The sequence below is a fragment of the Podarcis muralis genome, chromosome 14, assembly GCF_964188315.1.
Source record: "Podarcis muralis chromosome 14, rPodMur119.hap1.1, whole genome shotgun sequence".
NCBI lineage: Eukaryota > Metazoa > Chordata > Lepidosauria > Squamata > Lacertidae > Podarcis > Podarcis muralis.
The window spans coordinates 32,581,017-32,598,524 of record NC_135668.1 but is presented as its reverse complement, the minus strand read 5'-3'; the positions used below and the strand labels follow the sequence as shown (position 1 = coordinate 32,598,524).

At 46.7% G+C, this 17,508-nt stretch overlaps 1 protein-coding gene across 1 annotated transcript; it reads left to right on the top strand.

Moving 5' to 3' along the window:
* The first annotated feature begins 6,728 nt into the window (after nucleotides 1–6,728).
* Nucleotides 6,729–11,090, top strand: NPW (neuropeptide W). The gene is made up of 2 exons (XM_028706572.2): nucleotides 6,729–7,537; nucleotides 10,616–11,090. The coding sequence occupies exons 1-2, from the start codon at nucleotides 6,978–6,980 to the stop codon at nucleotides 10,629–10,631; spliced, it is 576 nt and encodes a 191-aa protein (XP_028562405.2). The 5' UTR covers nucleotides 6,729–6,977; the 3' UTR covers nucleotides 10,632–11,090.
* The last annotated feature ends 6,418 nt before the right edge of the window (nucleotides 11,091–17,508 follow it).

Genomic DNA, 17,508 nt, shown 5'->3' with positions numbered 1-17,508 from the left:
AGTTCTTAACCCGAGGTACTATTTCTGGGTTAGCGGAGTCTGTAACCTGAAGCGTATGTAACCTGAAGCATATGTAACCCGAGGTACTACTGTAATTTCATGGGTATTTTAGTAAAACGGGAGCAAATTATCCCTTTTGCTCATCTCTGAAAAGGTGCATGCAGAAAGAACATGAATTAGCGTTTCTGTTGCTCTGTCCTCACAGGGAAAGAGCTGTTCATTGTAAGAAATATATCCCCAAAGTGGAAAGAAGGCAATTAAATCTTTCCCTTAGAATAGATCAGCCAATATTTGAGAACAGTCAATATTTCCTCCATACTGTCAGTATTTTGCCTGAGTATGTCAAACCAAAGCGTCCTTTGGTTGTGAAGGGGAGTTCAGTTGTTGCTGCTGCTTGTATCAGTTAGAGGTGTTTTGTGTGACTTCTTTTAATAGTGTTGTAAGTTGCTTGGATAAGGGACATGGGTGGCGCTCCGGCGGGAAGGTAAACGGCATTTCCATGTGTTGCTCTGGTTCGCCAGAAGCGGCTTAGTCATGCTGGCCACATGACCCGGAAACTGACTTCCTCGGCCAGTAAAGCAAGATGAGTGCCGCAACCCAGAGTCAGCCATGACTGGACCTAATGGTCAGGGGTCCCTTTACCTTTAAGTTGCTTGGAGACCTTTGGATAACAAGCAAAAAATAAATACCAGAACTTGAAGTGGATCCAAGTGCTCTGTCTCCTTTTAAAAAACCCAACAATCCACTTTAAAAAAACACACCAAACCAGACTTTTGTAGTTTGAAAGGGGCAGAGAAACATATTTAAAAGTGTGTGGGGTAAATGAATGACTTAACAAGAGGACTGGTAAACACCTTACAAGCAAATCAGAATGAATGCAGAATAATTGTCTCACAATAAAATCAGAACAAATGCTCCATAAAGGCCTGATACAGTCTAACCATTGCATAAACTTTGGGCAAGCAAATCAGAACGCTAAAGGAACCAGACATTTGAAGGAACCACAAGTTGTCAGAATAATCTTGGCAGGGCTCTTAGAAGTCAACACACAGACCAAGATGAGCTGGAGGACTTTTTATTCTTATTTTTAATGAGGACCATCAGCACCCTTAATATAAAGGTTAAGAATGTATTTTGTCTGGCAATAGCCCTGAGGAAGAGGAAAATTTCCAGAAACACCTAATAATTACAATTTATCGCCAAAAGGTTTGGACACCATGAGCTTGACATAACTACTCTTCTGAAGAAGGCACAGGTGACCTGAAGATGTATTAAAAGAAGCAATGTTTGAAGGTTAAGGAACAAGCAAGCCCCTCATTCATCCATTTCCAACACAATTATGTCTTCACATCCAAATGGGTGGCGTTTGTGAAAAGGAAGTGATGACTTTATGCAGCTTTTCTGAACTCTATGACAATAGCATTTTTAAGAGGCAGAAAACCACCCACCATCATCTCCTGGCCTGCTCTGCCAGCATTTCTGGCTCATTTCCTTTAAACTAGGCATGTGTCAGGCAACATAGCATTTACACAAAGCTGTTAGTAGAGAGCAAGTGGGAATTATGCAGCAGAGGGGGCTGAAAGCCTGGATCTCTCCATGGGGAGGTCCCCCTCTGATGTGTCAACTCTTATCTCAGATGCTGAATCACCCCTTTTTGGCTCTTGCTGAGTCAGGGTCTGTTCTGGGGTGGGGCAGAGGGAACAGGGGCGGAGGCAGGCACCCTAGAGATTTATTCCTCATCTCCATGCTGCAGCTCAGAGATAAAACGCAATTCCAGACCAAGGGAACATTCATAAGTATGTCATGAAAAAAGGCATTTATTGAACTCCAAGGAATATCTCTTCCCTTTGTCAAGCTAAAGCAGCTTTTGCCAACCTGGTGCCCTCTAGGAATTTTGGACTACAATTTCCATCAGCCCCAGTCATTGATTTGAGCCAATGCAAGGAAGCCAATTCCACATGTTATGCTTTTAGATTTTCTGTGGACACATACACACCATACATTTAAAGCACATTGCTTCCCCCAAAGAATCTTGACAACTCTAGTGTAAGGGTGATGGGGATTGTAGCAGTGGTAAACTATAATTCCCACGATTCCTTGGGGGAAGGAACGTGCTTTAAATGTATGCTGTCATGCTATAGGAAAATGAAATGCACGTATAAATATGATACGTTGTATAACTAAATTGCTGTCTTTATTTTCCTTTCCCATTAACTTTTCTAGGTTTCTTTTGGGAAATGAAAGTGAGCGGTATAAATATGAAATGAAACGCTGCCATGCTTGTGCCAGCCATTTATTATTTATTCCATAACAATTTTGTTTCATTTACAAATCGCTTCCCATGAGTCAAAGCAATTCATTTATCATATTTGCATCAAATATTCATGGTGTTGCAAGTTGTGGGTTTAAAGATCAATCAAAGGATGGGCAGTGTTCTGTGTACTGGAATCCCTGGGATTACTGGTGGCAACGGGTCATCTGAACTTCCCTCTCCTTTTTGCTGTGGCCACAGGAAACCATAGGGTGGGTGAGCACTGGGGGGAAGTAGAGGGGGCCCTGCCACCCCATCCGTGCACACACACCTTTCAGACATTGGGCTGAAGTGGGAGAAGGGCCATTGCTCACTGGAAGTGTGGGAGAACACCTGCTTCGCATGCAGAAGGTCCCAGATCCATTCCCTGGCATCTCCAGGCAGGGCTCGGTGCAACCCTAGTCTGAAACCCTGGACAGCTACTGCCAGTCGTATTGCAGATATTAATATTGTGCATCATGAAGCAATTGGATGCATAAAGGCTGGCTCCTTTTGGAGTAAAAATGGTCCAGACCCATAATTATAATTCAACGCATTGCTAACCAGGACTTCTTCAAAACAGGTACGAAAACATCAGTCATACATCCAGATAATGCCATAAAGCATATGCTTATTCAAGCATAAGCTTTTCTTAAAATATATATAACATAATTATGATCAGGGTAAAAATCTAATCTGTCTCTTCCATAGCTTGCATTAGCCTGCATTCAGCCTAAGGCTATGCAGCTCCTGGAAAGGCTTTATTATCACATCTTTTGTTGTCTCTGTGGCGTCCAAGAAAGACTAACAGGCAACTCCATTCAAGGAGGAGATTTGCAATGGAATACCCTCATGTGAACTAAGGTTAAACACTCACACGAGTGCTAGCAGAGAGCATCAAATGTTAACCATTAACTCAGAAGCTTAGAGAACTTCAGTATAGCCCAGTGGAATTTTCCAGTGTTAAACCCTTTCAGAAATAAATGTCTAATATACTTACAGGCATTTTCCATTTTAGTGTGCAATTAAACAACTATACTTTCCAAGTCACTGTACACAGTACAGTAGGAATTGGGACAGGAGTGGCGCTGTAGTCTAAACCACTGAGCCTCTTGGGCTTGCTGATCAGAAGGTCGGCGGTTCAAATTCCCATGACGGGTGAGCTTCTGTTGCTCTGTCCCAGCTCCTGCCAACCTAGCAGTTTGAAAGCATGCTAGTGCAAGTAGATAAATAGGTACCACTGCAGCAGGAAGGTAAATGCACTCTGGTTTCCATCACAGTGTTCTGTTCTACCAGAAGTGGTTTAGTCCTGCTGGCCACATAACCTGGAAAGCTGTCTGTGGACAAACACTGGTTCTCTTGGCCTGAAAGTGAGATGAGCGCCACAATTCCATAGTTGCCTTTGACTGGACTTAACCGTCCAGGGGTCCTTTACCTTTACCTTACCTTTACAGAGCACTCAAAAAGATGGATCAGTGACATGATTAAATACAAGTCGGAGATTTCTATGTTCCTATTTAAATTAGCCCTTTATTCAGAACCATGAGGACTAGAAACTTACTTTCTTTTTAGGGGAAGAAGCATAGCTACTGCTTTCCATGCAGAAGGTCCCAGGTCCATTCCTTGACATCTCCTGGTAGTATTGGGACAGACCCTCCTGCCTCGCCACCTGAAACCCAGGACAATAATGAGGTAGGAGGACCAAAGTTGGAACTTGATATCAGGCAGCTTCTGCACCAGCCTAATAGATCCAACAAGATTTTGCATTTGATCTGCTCTGCCTCTTCCCCTTTTGGTTCCAGCCAACCAATTCCCATTCATATTGTTAGGTTTGTACTCTAGTAACTTGCTCTGCTGTCTTCCCTCTTCCTAATGAATGGGAAAGTGATGGGCACTCTTGTCACACAGCATGCGCCAGACCCTAGTCATCTGCCCTTGTTTAATCACACATGAATTAATATCACAACAGCAAATCTCTTCCACACGCCTGGGAAGGTTCAGCTAATGAGGCTGCTCGATCGTCAGGCATCAAACCCAACAGGCTGTGAGATGTTTCTCCTGCCTGTCTATGTTTGCAAAAGCTGTTGTCTGTGCTGGAGAAAAATGCAGTTTAATTTTCGGGATTATTATCCTGTGGATGATGAACAGCCTATGGCTGTTTTCCAGCCTTTAGGGGCTGGAACTGGGTTCTCACTGGGGGGTGGGGGTGGGGAAGCAACTCAGAATTAGATTTGAGCTGAGGCAAGACAAAGGATGCTTCATGTTTGAACTCCTTGGTGGCTGCCACTCATTTCCTTAGAAGCAGGATCCTTAGAGTAACCTTGTCTCCATCAACACAGATGTCACTAAGGTGGAAATAATAGCACAGGGAAACAGTGCGTAGTTAAACTACGGAACTCGCTCCCACAGGAAAGAGTGATGGACACCAACTTGATGGCTTTAAAAGAGGATCGGACAAATTCATGGAGGAAGGAGGAAGCCATCAGGGCCTACCAGTCATGATGGCTATGCTTTGGCTCCACGGTCAGCAATGGGGCATCTGTTTGGCCACTGTGAGAACAGGATGCTGGACTAGATGGGCCATTGGCCTGATCCAGCTTTCTTATGACCCGAATGGCTGAGAGGGTCAGAGCATCCTCACTACATAGATAGGCTAACATATATGGGTTTTTGGTTCTGAGAAAAGGACAATTACAGAGCATTTATTAATTGGGTGGAACAGCAGGTGGGGCTAAATGTGGCCCTTGTGGCCTCCCCATCTGGCCCTTAGAACTCTCCCAGGCTACACCCCTTGTCGTCGTCCCCCAGTGCTTTTTCCTGGGTGGAAACTGTCCTTGAATGGTGTGATAATGCCCCTCACTTGCTTTGTTTATCAGGCAAAGATTTGGACTAGATGACCCTCGTGGTCCTTTCCAACTCTACTGTTCTATGATTCCGATACTGAGGAGCAAAGGGAAATGTGGGAGCTGGGAGAGGAAAATCTCTGTGGCTTCTGCTAGCATCATTTCTCAGCAGAAAGATGAGAGGGGCAGTGCGGGTGGAGGGAGGTGTTTACACAGCTCCATGGAACAAACTCCGAAGCTCGTTTTAGATCTCACTCAGGGCTCATTTTGCTTTGAATCACTGCAATTTATCCCCGTTTCCCCAATTCCTCCGGGGCAAGAGTAAAGGCAGGCTTGTGCTGAGCACCCTCTCCCTCTCCCACACATGTACACTCACACACACACCCCACACAAACCGGGCCAAGATCTTGGGCATGGGTGGTCTTCTTAACAGATGTTCACTTATCTTATTTCTCCCCCTGTTGCCCTTAATGAAGCTGGTGAGCCCACAAATGCGTTCACCCTCCTCCCCACTGCGGGGGACTTATCAACATGGAGCAGGGTGTGTGTTTGTGTGAGAGAGAGTGTGGTGATATCACCCCTTTAGGACTGGTTTATGGGAATGGGTTAGCACCTCAGAAATAATGAGCTTCCATACAGCTGTCTCCCGTTAAGGCTTCCAGGCCGGTGTCACAAGGTAACTGGGTGGAAGAGGTGAACGCCCATGGTCTAAGTTCCCATAAAACCTGGATTGGCGGGAGTTCTCAGCAGACAGCTAAGTGTCTATTTGGGCTTTTGACAGCATCTTCTTCTATTGCTCAGCCTACTGAGATTTAAGTGTAAGCGCTGATGTTCATTAGCTGGATAAATTAGCAGTTGTTGCTTTCTTACCTTCTGAGCTTTTTTTTAAAAAGATTTTAATTATTTAACTTTTTTATTAATTAAAAAGGATTTTTAATTAATGAGCTATTTTAATCTGTGTAATTATTTGGAGTTTTCCCTCCCTTGTAAAGTTTTGTTTTAGTAAAGTCTGTGTATGATTTTATGAAATTTGGTCTGGTCAGAGTTCCTGAACCCTTTCATTCTGACACCACGCTTTTTGGAGCAAGGGCCATCCACCACACAGAGAGGGAGATGATGTGACCAGGGCCAATTCCTGTTTCTGCTCCAAAGTTGCAACAACCTCATCCTGTGAGCCTCCTGCTATTTGCAGAGAGCGAAGCCGCATTTACATTTCTCCCCATTTTGCTGTTCCCCTGATAAATCCCCTCCTTACCTCCCCGCAGCTCTATAAGCTCCACTGGGAGTTTCTGAGTTCGCATCCAGCTATCTAAGCATGCTGCAAATATTCCATTTTGTCTCTGTGTGTGTGCAGGAACACCCCCAATCCTTAAAAGTCCCTGGGGGAAGGGGGCCCCAGACGTCCCTTGCTGCTGAGAGTTCCAAGTCATGATGTTTAGGAGCTTGGGCTGACGACAGGCAGAAATCCAACTGATCCATCATCCGTTCCTGGCACAGCTGCAGTGACGGAGACTGGTGTCAGTTGAATGTCTGCCTATGGAGTTGTGGCAGAGAGGGTGGTACCTCCCCTGGGGGTGGAGAGGGTGGGATGAGGATGCAGACTCCAGCTTGATCATGGATGTCAGCTGGGGAAAGGGTGGAGCCAGAGGGAGGGGGGTTCTCCCTCCACCACCCCCTGCCTGCAGTTATATACAAGTTGTAGAAGCAACAGCAGCAGAGAGAGAGAGAGAGAGAGAGAGATACCTTCTCCACCTTTGTCTCACAAAGGACTAGCATCATCTCTTTGAAGCAAATAAGGCAGCTGCCACCCTTCTCCTGAGCCCACCTGAACTTCACCTGTGCTCATGGTTTTATGGCAAGTCTCCCGCAGGCCCCTATGGAAAGCCCTGGGCTTCCTGGGCTTGATCCTGCTGGTGGCCCCAGCAGGTGCCTGGTACAAGCATGTGGCCAGCCCCAGGTACCACACTGTGGGGCGAGCTTCGGGGCTTCTGATGGGAGTCAGGCGCTCCCCTTACCTGTGGCGCCGGCAGGCAGCAGAGGGCTTCCGGGATAGCCTGGAGGCTGCCCCCACCCTGCCCATCAGCAGGGCCACTCAGTGGCTGACACTCCAGCAGGCAGAGGAGGAGGAGGGACCCTGGACCACTCTGGATCTGCAGCCTCACCTGTCCTCCCAGGTGGGCACCTGGAAAGATGCTGCTTCTGCTTCTGCTGCAGGGGCCATCAAGAGAACGCTCGGGCCTCAGGCCTCGCAGAAGAACCACGCCAGGCACCAAGGGAGGATCTGGGCAGCCCTGTGCCCAACAGGATGCCAGGAGTCTCTCCAGCAAAGCCCCGCCATGCACCCGAAGCTCCTGGAAAGGCTGATGTGGAAGACAGGACAGCCCAGCACATCGAAGGAGGCCAGGTAATTGGGCACAGTAAGTCCAGAATCTTAAGCCTCAGAGGGCATCTAGGACATAGCTGTCAACTTTCCCCTTTTTTTAAGGAAAATTCCCTTATTCCGAATAGGATTCCTCGCAAGAAAAGGGGAAAGTTGACAGCTATGATCTAGGATGCAGCACTTGTAAGACAGATGAGCTTCCCATGGCCCACTTCCTGACAAAGTCTTAATATTTATGGACAAGGGTCATGCCTCAGTGGTAGAGCATGTGCTTGGCATGCAGAAGGGCCCCTTCCCTTTAGTAACAAACCCCTTTCCCAAGGTTGAGGTTGCTGTCCAAGGAACAATCCCACTGAGAGAAATCTGATTATATGGGACAGGGCATTGGAACGTAGAAGGCTGTCTTAGACAAAGTGGGACCACTGATTAATCTAGGTCAGTGTCTGGAGGGAGCTCTCCAGGCAAGAGTCTCACCTAGTCCTGCCTGGAGATGCTGCAGACCCAACCTGGGATCTTCTGCATGTAACACAGGTGCTCTACCACTGAGCTGCAGTTCTTTCCATTAAGGCAAAGGAAGCTACCTTAAACTGAGTCAGACTGTTGGTCCATCTAGCTCATTATTGTCTACACTGACTGGCAGGAGTCTTTCCCATTCTTATCTGAAAATGCCAGGGATCGAACCTAGGACCTTCTACATGAGAAGCAGGTGCTCAGGCACTGAGCTGTGGCCTTTCCCCTTTGAGTTTTCACATTAGACCCTCCTGACAGTGCAGCATGTTTCACAAATTCAACCAAGTGGCTACCTGGAGCAGAGCTTTTAGTGGGCTGGCTCCCATCCTCTGGAATACTCTGTTAGACAGTTGCTCAACTGTTTGGTGTTTCTGATACCTGCTCAAAACCCTTCTGTATACCCAGGCAATTTCAGGATGTTGATATTGGCTGTGGCAGGAACGGGCAACCTTTGGCTTCTGGACTCCAGCCCTCATCATCTCGTAGACCATTGGCTATGCTGGCATCTGGGGCTGCTGGGAGTTGGAGTTCAATGACATCTGGAGGGTCACAGTGTCCCCATCCTTAGGTTGTGGGCACCTACTGATCTGCCAGGTTTTTTTATCACTGTCCTTTTCTTTGAATGCCTTATTTTAATTATCATGCATGCTGCTCCGAGAGCTTTCTGAATAGGGAGAGGTTTATAAACACAAATGAGCAACAGATAGCGATGGCTGTTCCAGGGGACAAAATTACACTGCTAGGAAAACAACACAGACCCTCCTTTCAGCTTCTTAGAATCACAGAATCATGTGTTGTAAGGGACTCAAAGGGTCATCTAGTCCAACCCCCTGCAATTCAGGAATTGCAGCTAAAGTATCTGATGGTCACCCAACCTCTGTTTAAAAACCTAGAAGGAAGAAGAATCCACCACCTTCCAAGAGAGTCTGTTCCGCTTTCAGACAGCTCTTACTGTCGGAAAATTCTCCCTGATGTTCAGTTGGAATCTTGTTTCTTGTCATTTGAAGCCATTGGTTCAGGTCCTAGCTTCCGGAGCAGGAGAAAATGGCAAGGGCGCAATCCAGGGATTGCCCAAGTCATCATTTGAGCCAATTGTGTTTTGGAACAAGAGGTATCAGCAGCCAGGGGACTAGCTTCCCTTCCTGGCAGCAAGTCAAGAGAGAAGGGCAGGGCTGCCTCGAAGATGAGAAACCAGGCTGGGGTTTATGTGATGTCTTTGAGGAAGACAGATCCCAAGGGAAAACCTCTTCACTCCCCCAGTTCACTTAGGCCAGTAGTGAGCAAGAAGGCATTTCCTACAAAACGGAAATGACCACGGGAGCCCTTCTTCTGGCTCCACAAAGCTAAAGGGCAGAACATTTGTTTTGATCACAGAAGTGTTTGCTGCCCTAGGCTCCTTTGGGCAAGAGGGTGGGATATAAATTTAACTGAGCAAAATGAATGAATGAATAAGTTGGCTGTGCCTGCCCTTAGCTCTGGCTCCAGCCCATCTTGGGCTCCACAAATCCCAAAGGAGCACTAGCCACCAGTGATGGAAAAGTTTAAGGCTGCTAGCCTATATACGTAAGGATTAATCTCCAGCCTCTTTATCATCTTGCTTGCCCTCCTCTGCACATGCTCCAGCTTGTCAATATCATGCAGCAAGAGGAGAACTGTTAGATAAAGAATGTGGTTTTTCAGATCAAGGAGTATGCAAGCTTTGGAGTTCCACTGAACTCTACGGCAGGCAGAGTAGACCCTTTATACCTATCTATACAGTACCAATTATGCAGCATGCTAGGTGAAGAGAAGCTGCCCCTCCTTCCTTCCTTCCTTCCTTCCTTCCTTCCTTCCTTCCTTCCTTCCTTCCTTCCTCTTTCATCCTCCTTCCCTGCCACACTGCTTCACTTCTGCACGGACATCACTGGATTTCTCATTACTTGCTAATGCAACTCTGGGCGAGTTACACAGGGAGGTGGCAATGGGTCCCAGTGCCATGTATTATCTGAGATTTGCTCTGTTGCATTTTACCTGCATGCAAGACAGACAACACTTGATGATGCACTCGTCAATTGATGGGAAGATGTGTGTGGACCTGCCCATAAACGCCATCTAATGTGCTGCTGCTGTGTACAGGAAGTGTACTGCAGACTTCGCCAACCTGGTGCCCTTCAGATGTTCAAGACTACGACTCCAATTGGCCCCAGTCCACACAGCTGTATGATGCTGGGACAGGGTGAGAATCCAAAATATTTGGAGGGCACCAAGTTAGTGAAGGCTGGCCCATGGCACTAGGGTGGAAGTAACTGACCTAAGAGCCTCAGGGTTCCAGCCAGGAAGGTATTGTGTTCTCTGTCTCTCGGACATCATTGCAATGCACCCTTTCTCCACACACACAGCATAATGAAGACAGGAGATGAGGTAAGTTACGAAGGAGAAAGGGAGCACAGGACAGCAGCCCCAAGAATCTGATAAAGTTTAATTCTGGGGGGGGGGGTGTGTGTTAGAAAATTGTCCATTTTGTTGATGTGGAAAACTGAGGCCAAATTAGAAAATGTGAATTGCTTGAGTGTATGTGGCAGAGAACTAAGACTCTCTTTTCTCTCCATTTAGCGACCCTGAGATCTAATCTCTGATGAGATGAGGTACCCTGCTGAAGGAGCTGTCTGAAGCAGGCTGGTGGATGAGCATAGAAACTGATTCCAGTACCTGAGAATGAAAGAATTTTGGAGCATCCTTTTGGAACCATGCATAGTCACACATCCCCAACCAAGGGAAGAAGCTGTGAAACCCCTAGTGTCATATAATTGTGTGGATTCTCCATCAGCAGCTATAGGATGCCTGCACTTTCCTGGTTCCTGGGATCGGGGCCAGAAGCTTTTCGATTGCCTTTTTCCAACAAGTAGGGGCATGGGTAGGAAGAGCCCTGTTGTTGTTGTTATTATTATTATTTTAACCAACTTCATGCTCACATTTTTTGGGGGTGGGGAAACAAAAGTGATATATTGTGTTGTTTATAACGGCTTCTCTGCAATATGGTAATATGTATTCATGTTCTCTCTCCCCACACACCCAAGGATGCTGTACTAATTAAAAACAAGATTTAATGAAACGAACCCCTGTGCTTTCTTGTGTTATAAGGATGAGACGAATTCTTGAGGACAGCAAGATGATTTCTCAATTTAGTAGCGAACTCAAGGGAGTGATTATAACAGGATTGGAAGCCATATGGGAACACTGAGGAAGAAGAAGGGGGGCGGGGAATCAACAGGCCAAGGGGAACTGTAGTTAACAGAGGTGAAACAAATCTTTGTATGTGTTCTAAAAGGAACAAACAAACAAATATGGAGCCTCCCCCCCAAAAAACCACCAGTCAAAAAGGACTGAGCATGCCCAGTAGCCATAGAATTTGGGGTGTTAGCCGGGAAAAGAAAAATTGGTGTATGTGTGGCAGGGAACACAATGGAGTATTCTGGAGAAGGGCGTGGTGGATGGCTGGTGTAACACTGAACAGGATGTGGAATTTTAACAGCGTAAAGTCTTGCGGCATGTTAAAGACCAATGGATTGTTTTAGGGCATGAGGGTTTTTTTGGACTACAGTTTGCTTCATCAGCTACATTGACGGCTATCCTCACTAGGAAGGTATGCCTGTATACATGAGAGTAAAGTGGGAAGGGAATAATAGAATCATCTAATTGTAGAGTTGTAAGGGACCCAGAGGGTCGCCTAGTCCAATCCCCTGAAATCCAGAAAAAATGTGTTACCCATCTATGGTCAATGGATGCTTTAAAAAAAAAAAAATTTAATCGATCTGCTAACAAACAAACAAACAAACAAACAAACAAACAAACAAACAGACTAACGAACAAACATGACTAAGAGAAAGAAAACAAAGAATTTAAACCATAAAGCATTACAGCCTGGAAGAACAAAAGTACAAAGATATGGCAAAGGGATAATAAGGTATTAACTCATACAAAGATTCTTGTAACAAGTAGTAAAGATTTATAAAAATAAGAGAAGTGGTTTTTTTTCTGGGGGGTCGCAGGGGTATGCATATCCCTAAACATTATGTGAATCTAATTTGGCCTCATTGAGGGGCAGTATTTCAATATGAGTAGGGAAATGAGACTACTCCTAAACATTTTAAGGAAAAAAAGCACTGAATAAGAGTATTTTCCAGCTGTGAGTTTCATCATTACTATATTTTGTACTAACTGAAGTGTCCAGTCAGTCTTCAAGGGCAGCCCCAAGTAGCACACATTGCAGTAAACTATCCTAGAAGAGTGTGGAACTGCACACAGACCCACTATTTACCAAGGAAGGGGGCATAGTTAAGACACCAGGAAAAGCTTTCCAGTAGATATTCAGATTATTGGAAGCGAGAGAAACTTGCTATGGAGAGGAGCAGCTGCTTAGAAAGCAGATCTATTTCTCCCTGGTTGGTGCCTCAGCTGTGAGTGAGATTTTTGGGGATGTGTAGAAATGCTCCTTTCTGAGAACGGGACTCAAATTGGCCTCTATTAATTCCCCCCTCTCTTGTTCGCTCCCACAGACAGGAATTTGCGAGATTTGTGGCCTGTTAATGTCTCACATGGGGAAGGGCCTCAGCTGTGGAGCCGTGTCTGGATCTCGGAAGCCCTTGCCCACAGGGGAGAAGTAGATTACGCAGAAAGGCAGTGGCTCTCCGATGCCAAAGTGTCTTGAGCTGCCAAAGCAGGAGACCAGTGGAACACACAACACTTCACCAAATACACACCTGCTTCAGACAAGCCGGCATTTGCCACACATTATGCGGGGGGGGGGGGGGGGAGGCAGATACAGGCTGTTTGCACACATTAAAAGGGAACTGTAGTTTTACTGAGGAATTGTCACCTTGTGAGGTGCAATGGTCTAAATTTCCCAGGCGCCAGGTGCGTTTTGCTTCTGGACATGGGTCCAATTGTGACTGTGTGGAGATTTCTGGACGCCAGGTTGGCGACTCGCATCTCCATCAAGCCAGCTGATTTGTGCGCAGCAAAAGAGGCACGTCTTACGCATGTGAGCTGCCACACAAATCATGGACATCTTAGTCCTGGGTATCTTAGTCCTCCATCATCACATCAAGGAAAGGAAGTGCAGGGCTGAGTACAGATACAGGGGTACCTTGGGTTACATACACTTCAGGTTACAGACTTCGCCAACCCAGAAATAGTACCTTGGGTTAAGAACTTTGCTTCAGGATGAGAACAGAAATCGTGCAGCGACAGCGCAGCAGCAGCAGGAGGCCCCATTAGCTAAAGTGGTGCTTCAGGTTAAGAACAGTTTCAGGTTAAGAACGGACCTCCAGAATGAATTAAATACGTAACCAGAGGTACCACTGTATATCCGACTGAGCTGCAGCCTTTCCACAGGCCATGCAAATGGAGCTCACAGACCACAGTTTAAAAACCTCTGCCTAGTTAATACCATTTCCACTGTGTCTTTCTTCCTCTTGTGTACTGGGATGAGCGAATTGTTGTAAGAGCTCCAGTGAGACCAGAGAATTGCAGAATTGTAGCACTGGAAGGAATCCCTGGGGTCATCTAGTCCAGCCGCCTGGCGAATAGACATGCCATTGTTGCGACCCTGGTTTAAGGTGCCATTTGGCTCCTAGCTTATAAATCTCAGTTTCTAACACTGTGTAAGGGGCAAACTACAACCCCCAGGATTCTTTGGGGGAAGTCAGGTTCAATCTCTGATGGCAACGTCCAGGTAGGGCCAGGAAAGGCCTCTGCCTGAAACCCTGGAGAGCCTCTGCCAGCCAGTGTAGGTAACATTGAGCTAGATGAACCCATGGCCAGATTCAGCAGAAAGCAGCTTCCTGTGTTCCTTTTTATATTCCACAATTCCAGGGCAGAGCACCTGCTTGGTGCCCAGAAGGTTTCAGGTCTAATCCTCATTATCTTCAGGTAGGAGTGGGAATATCCTCTACATGAAACCCGGAAAGCAGCTGCCAGTCAGTGTAGAGGACTATCCTGAGCTAGGCAGAACACATTGACTCAGTCTAAGGGCAGCCTCCCCCCATCGATTCAATCTGCAAAGCTTCTGGTTCCCATAATGAATGGCACTTGACAGGTGAGCTTTAAATGAATCCATTAGGCTCTCGGCGTTTGCCCCCTTGTTTGTGCCGCCATATCTGCCTCTCAAAGGACACTGTGGGGAAGCAGGTCTGCCTTATCAGGAGCAGAGATAAAAACACTGCCTTCCGAACAGAGAAGATTGGCTTGGCAGAAGAGGCCAATTCACAAGAGGCTGATGGAAACCAATCTGAGGCGCGTAATTGACGCATTAACATTCTCATCTCCGCTGCCCCTGAGTTAGGAGAGGGTCCTTGACTGTGTCAATTACACAGAGAGGAACGCCAGGGCGTTCTAAGTCAGAGGGCCTCTAGGTTACCAAAAAGGCACTCAGAAAAGGCACCCAGGTCTTTCTCATTGATGCAAAGAGTCAGTCTGATTGATACCTTTCCCCAGGAACAGAGGGCAAAATGAGAATGAATGTGGATCTTTATTGTTGCTACTGTTTTCGCTGCACAGGTAGAGTGCTCCTGCCCAAAGCTGTTGTGAACAAGGCAAAATGAGCAACGGTGCTGCTCATCGCTGTCCAGGGTCAGGCTTAGGAGGAGTGGAGAAAGAATGAGGTGGGTAGTTAACTTAAAACTACCCACCCACCCAAAATTGCTGCCCCAACAATTGGCACAAGTCTTGAATGAGCAAAACGTTATTTCTTGTGTTTTCATTGGTAGCATTTGGAGAGGGGTTGAATGAAGAAGTGGGGGCTGGACTAGATGACCCATGGATTCCCTTCCAACTCTACAACTCTACAGTCTTCAGTGTGCTTTTCTCTGTTAAGTTACATCCTCAGGTTCAATCAGAAACTTCAGTAGTGCTACTGTGTCTGGCCAACTGCCCACATTTAGCCTCTGCGTAAGAAGACACAAAATCATTCAACCTTTTTCAACAGTGGTCAACTGTCTTCAAAATGAGTTTGTTTTCATTGCAGAAATACTGCTATTATGGGCCAGAATGACCCCCTGCCTCAGGATTGCAAAGCTATCACAACTCACAAAACCAAGCTTCAAGTTGCATTTTTGTTTTCTTTCTCTCACACACAAGCTGAGGCTGAACTGTGGAACTCATAACAGATCGGAGGACCCCAGCTTGAGTTTTCTTCTCTTTCTTTACCATTCAGTGAACATGTGTGTGTATATGTGGGGTGTGTGGCCTTTGGGGCACTGGGGAGCAGTGGCTGGAACTTCTCAGAAGGGAGTCCACGGCAAAGCTAGCAGTGCCACCTGCTGGCGCCTCTTTGGAAATGCACCTGGGGAATATTGCCCCCCCCCCCCGTCTTTCCCTTATCCATGTCCTCTTAACTCCTGGAGTGAGGGACCACAGTTGTTTAGTCGTTTAGTCGTGTCCGACTCTTCGTGACCCCATGGACCAGAGCACGCCAGGCACCTCTGTCCTCCACTACCTCCCGCAGTTTGGTCAAACTCATGCTGGTAACCTCGAAAACACTATCCAGCCATCTCGTTCATGGACAAAGAGGGACCACAGGGGAACATGCAAATCTAGGATGCACCTGTGCTTATTGGAACACTGGATCCTTCATTTCTCTTTTTTGCTCCTCATCAGAATTGCCTTGTTTCCAGTGATGGTCAGCTACAAAGGAGTATAGTGGAAGCAGCCTTGCATCAAGTCAGAACCTTGGTCTGTCTAGCTCAGTATTGCCTGCTCAGGCTGGCAGGGGCTTCCAGGGTTTCAGGTAGGAGTCTCCTCCTGGGGATTGGACCTGGCATCTTCTGCATGCAAAGCATTTGCTCTGCCTGTGAGCTGCAATAAGTCCTAAGCTAGGGAAGAGGCAGCCCACCTCCCTTTTTCTTAGCCCCCCTCCCAAATCTGGTATTCAGTGCTTTGGAACCTGGAGCAGTGGAAGCTTCTCCACTGGGACTAGTGCAGCCCTGTCCCACCAACCTCACTCTGCCCTCAGCTGGCTTACAACTGCCTGCCTTCTTTCTTGTAACCAGTCCAGCGGGTTGGCCTGCTTGTCAGCTTCCTTCCCCTCCGCGCTCTCAGTGTTCCTCTTGCACAATTCAGCAGGTGGGAGGATGAGGACCAAACTAGAATTAGACATGCTCTGCCTCTTATTGGCTCTGGCACCACTTAGTGTTGGGCTCCCTGACTTCTGCCCCATCAGTCTCAATGGGGACCGGCCACCACTGACCTGGAGGTGCTATTTTTCTACTGTGGCTCATCATAGAAATGCTTTTAGTTATCCGCTGCGAAGGCATCCTTCCCTAAATACAGTGGTACCTCGGGTTACATACGCTTGAGGTTACATACGCTTCAGGTTACAGACTCCGCTAACCCAGAAATAGTACCTTGGGTTAAGAACTTTGCTTCAGGATGAGAACAGAAATCGTGCTCCAGCGGCGCGGCGGCAGCAGGAGGCCCCATTAGCTAATGTGGTGCTTCAGGTTAAGAACAGTTTCAGGTTAAGAACAGACCTCCAGAACGAATTAAGTTCTTAACTCGAGGTACCACTGTACCTCCGTCATTGCCACATCTCACTAAGATATTAAAACCAGCCTTTTCCAACTGGTGACCCTCCAGATGTTTTGGAACATCTGCTGCTCTCTAGGAGATCATTTAACTGTCACCATCCCCTGTGGATCGCTGGGCTTTTGTCCTGAGTTCCAGCCCTGCAGATTCTGTTAGAACAGGAGTTCCCCCAAACCACAAACATCTAAGTCTCAGAGGAAGGGTGGTATACGTTGTGATTTCAAAATTTGCACAGCAGATGGCAGTATAGAGCCAGCTTTGCTTTTCAGCAAAGATATTAACGGTGGATGATACTTTCAAAAAATGTGTCTATTTTTTCCAGGTTGGGGGTGGGACATATTCCTAAATTCTGATGACTTCTCAAATTATTTATTACATTTCTCCTCCACTTTTGCATCAATGAGTTCGGGGTGGCCTCTATCACTCTCATCTCCACATTCTAAACCTCACAACAAGCCTGTGATGCAGGTAAGACTGAGAGATGCCAAAACGATCAAAGGGTTTGTGAATTTCCCTTAGCAGGGAAGGTTGCAATGCTTGAGGATTTTCAGTTTAAAGGAGAAAAAGGCAGGTAAGGGAGAACATGACAAGAGGTGTATCAGATTAAGCATGAATTCTACCGTTCACTAACAGACTCTGGTACCCTCGATCTATGACAATACTATCTCAGCAGGGGCGTCCGAGGAAGCTAAATGGTGGCAGATTCAGGACCGGCAAAAGCAAGGATTTCTTTGCCCAATTAAAGGGTGTCCTTAAAGGATCAAGCTTCTATGAAGCCACTAAGGGGAGATGGATTGCCTTATTCCATGCACTCTTGCCCAGCCATTGCCATCATAACAACGTAAGAATTTGTCCTCCTAGATCCAGCACAATATCCTGTTCTCACATTGGACACCCAGATGACTTTTTGGGAAACCCACAAG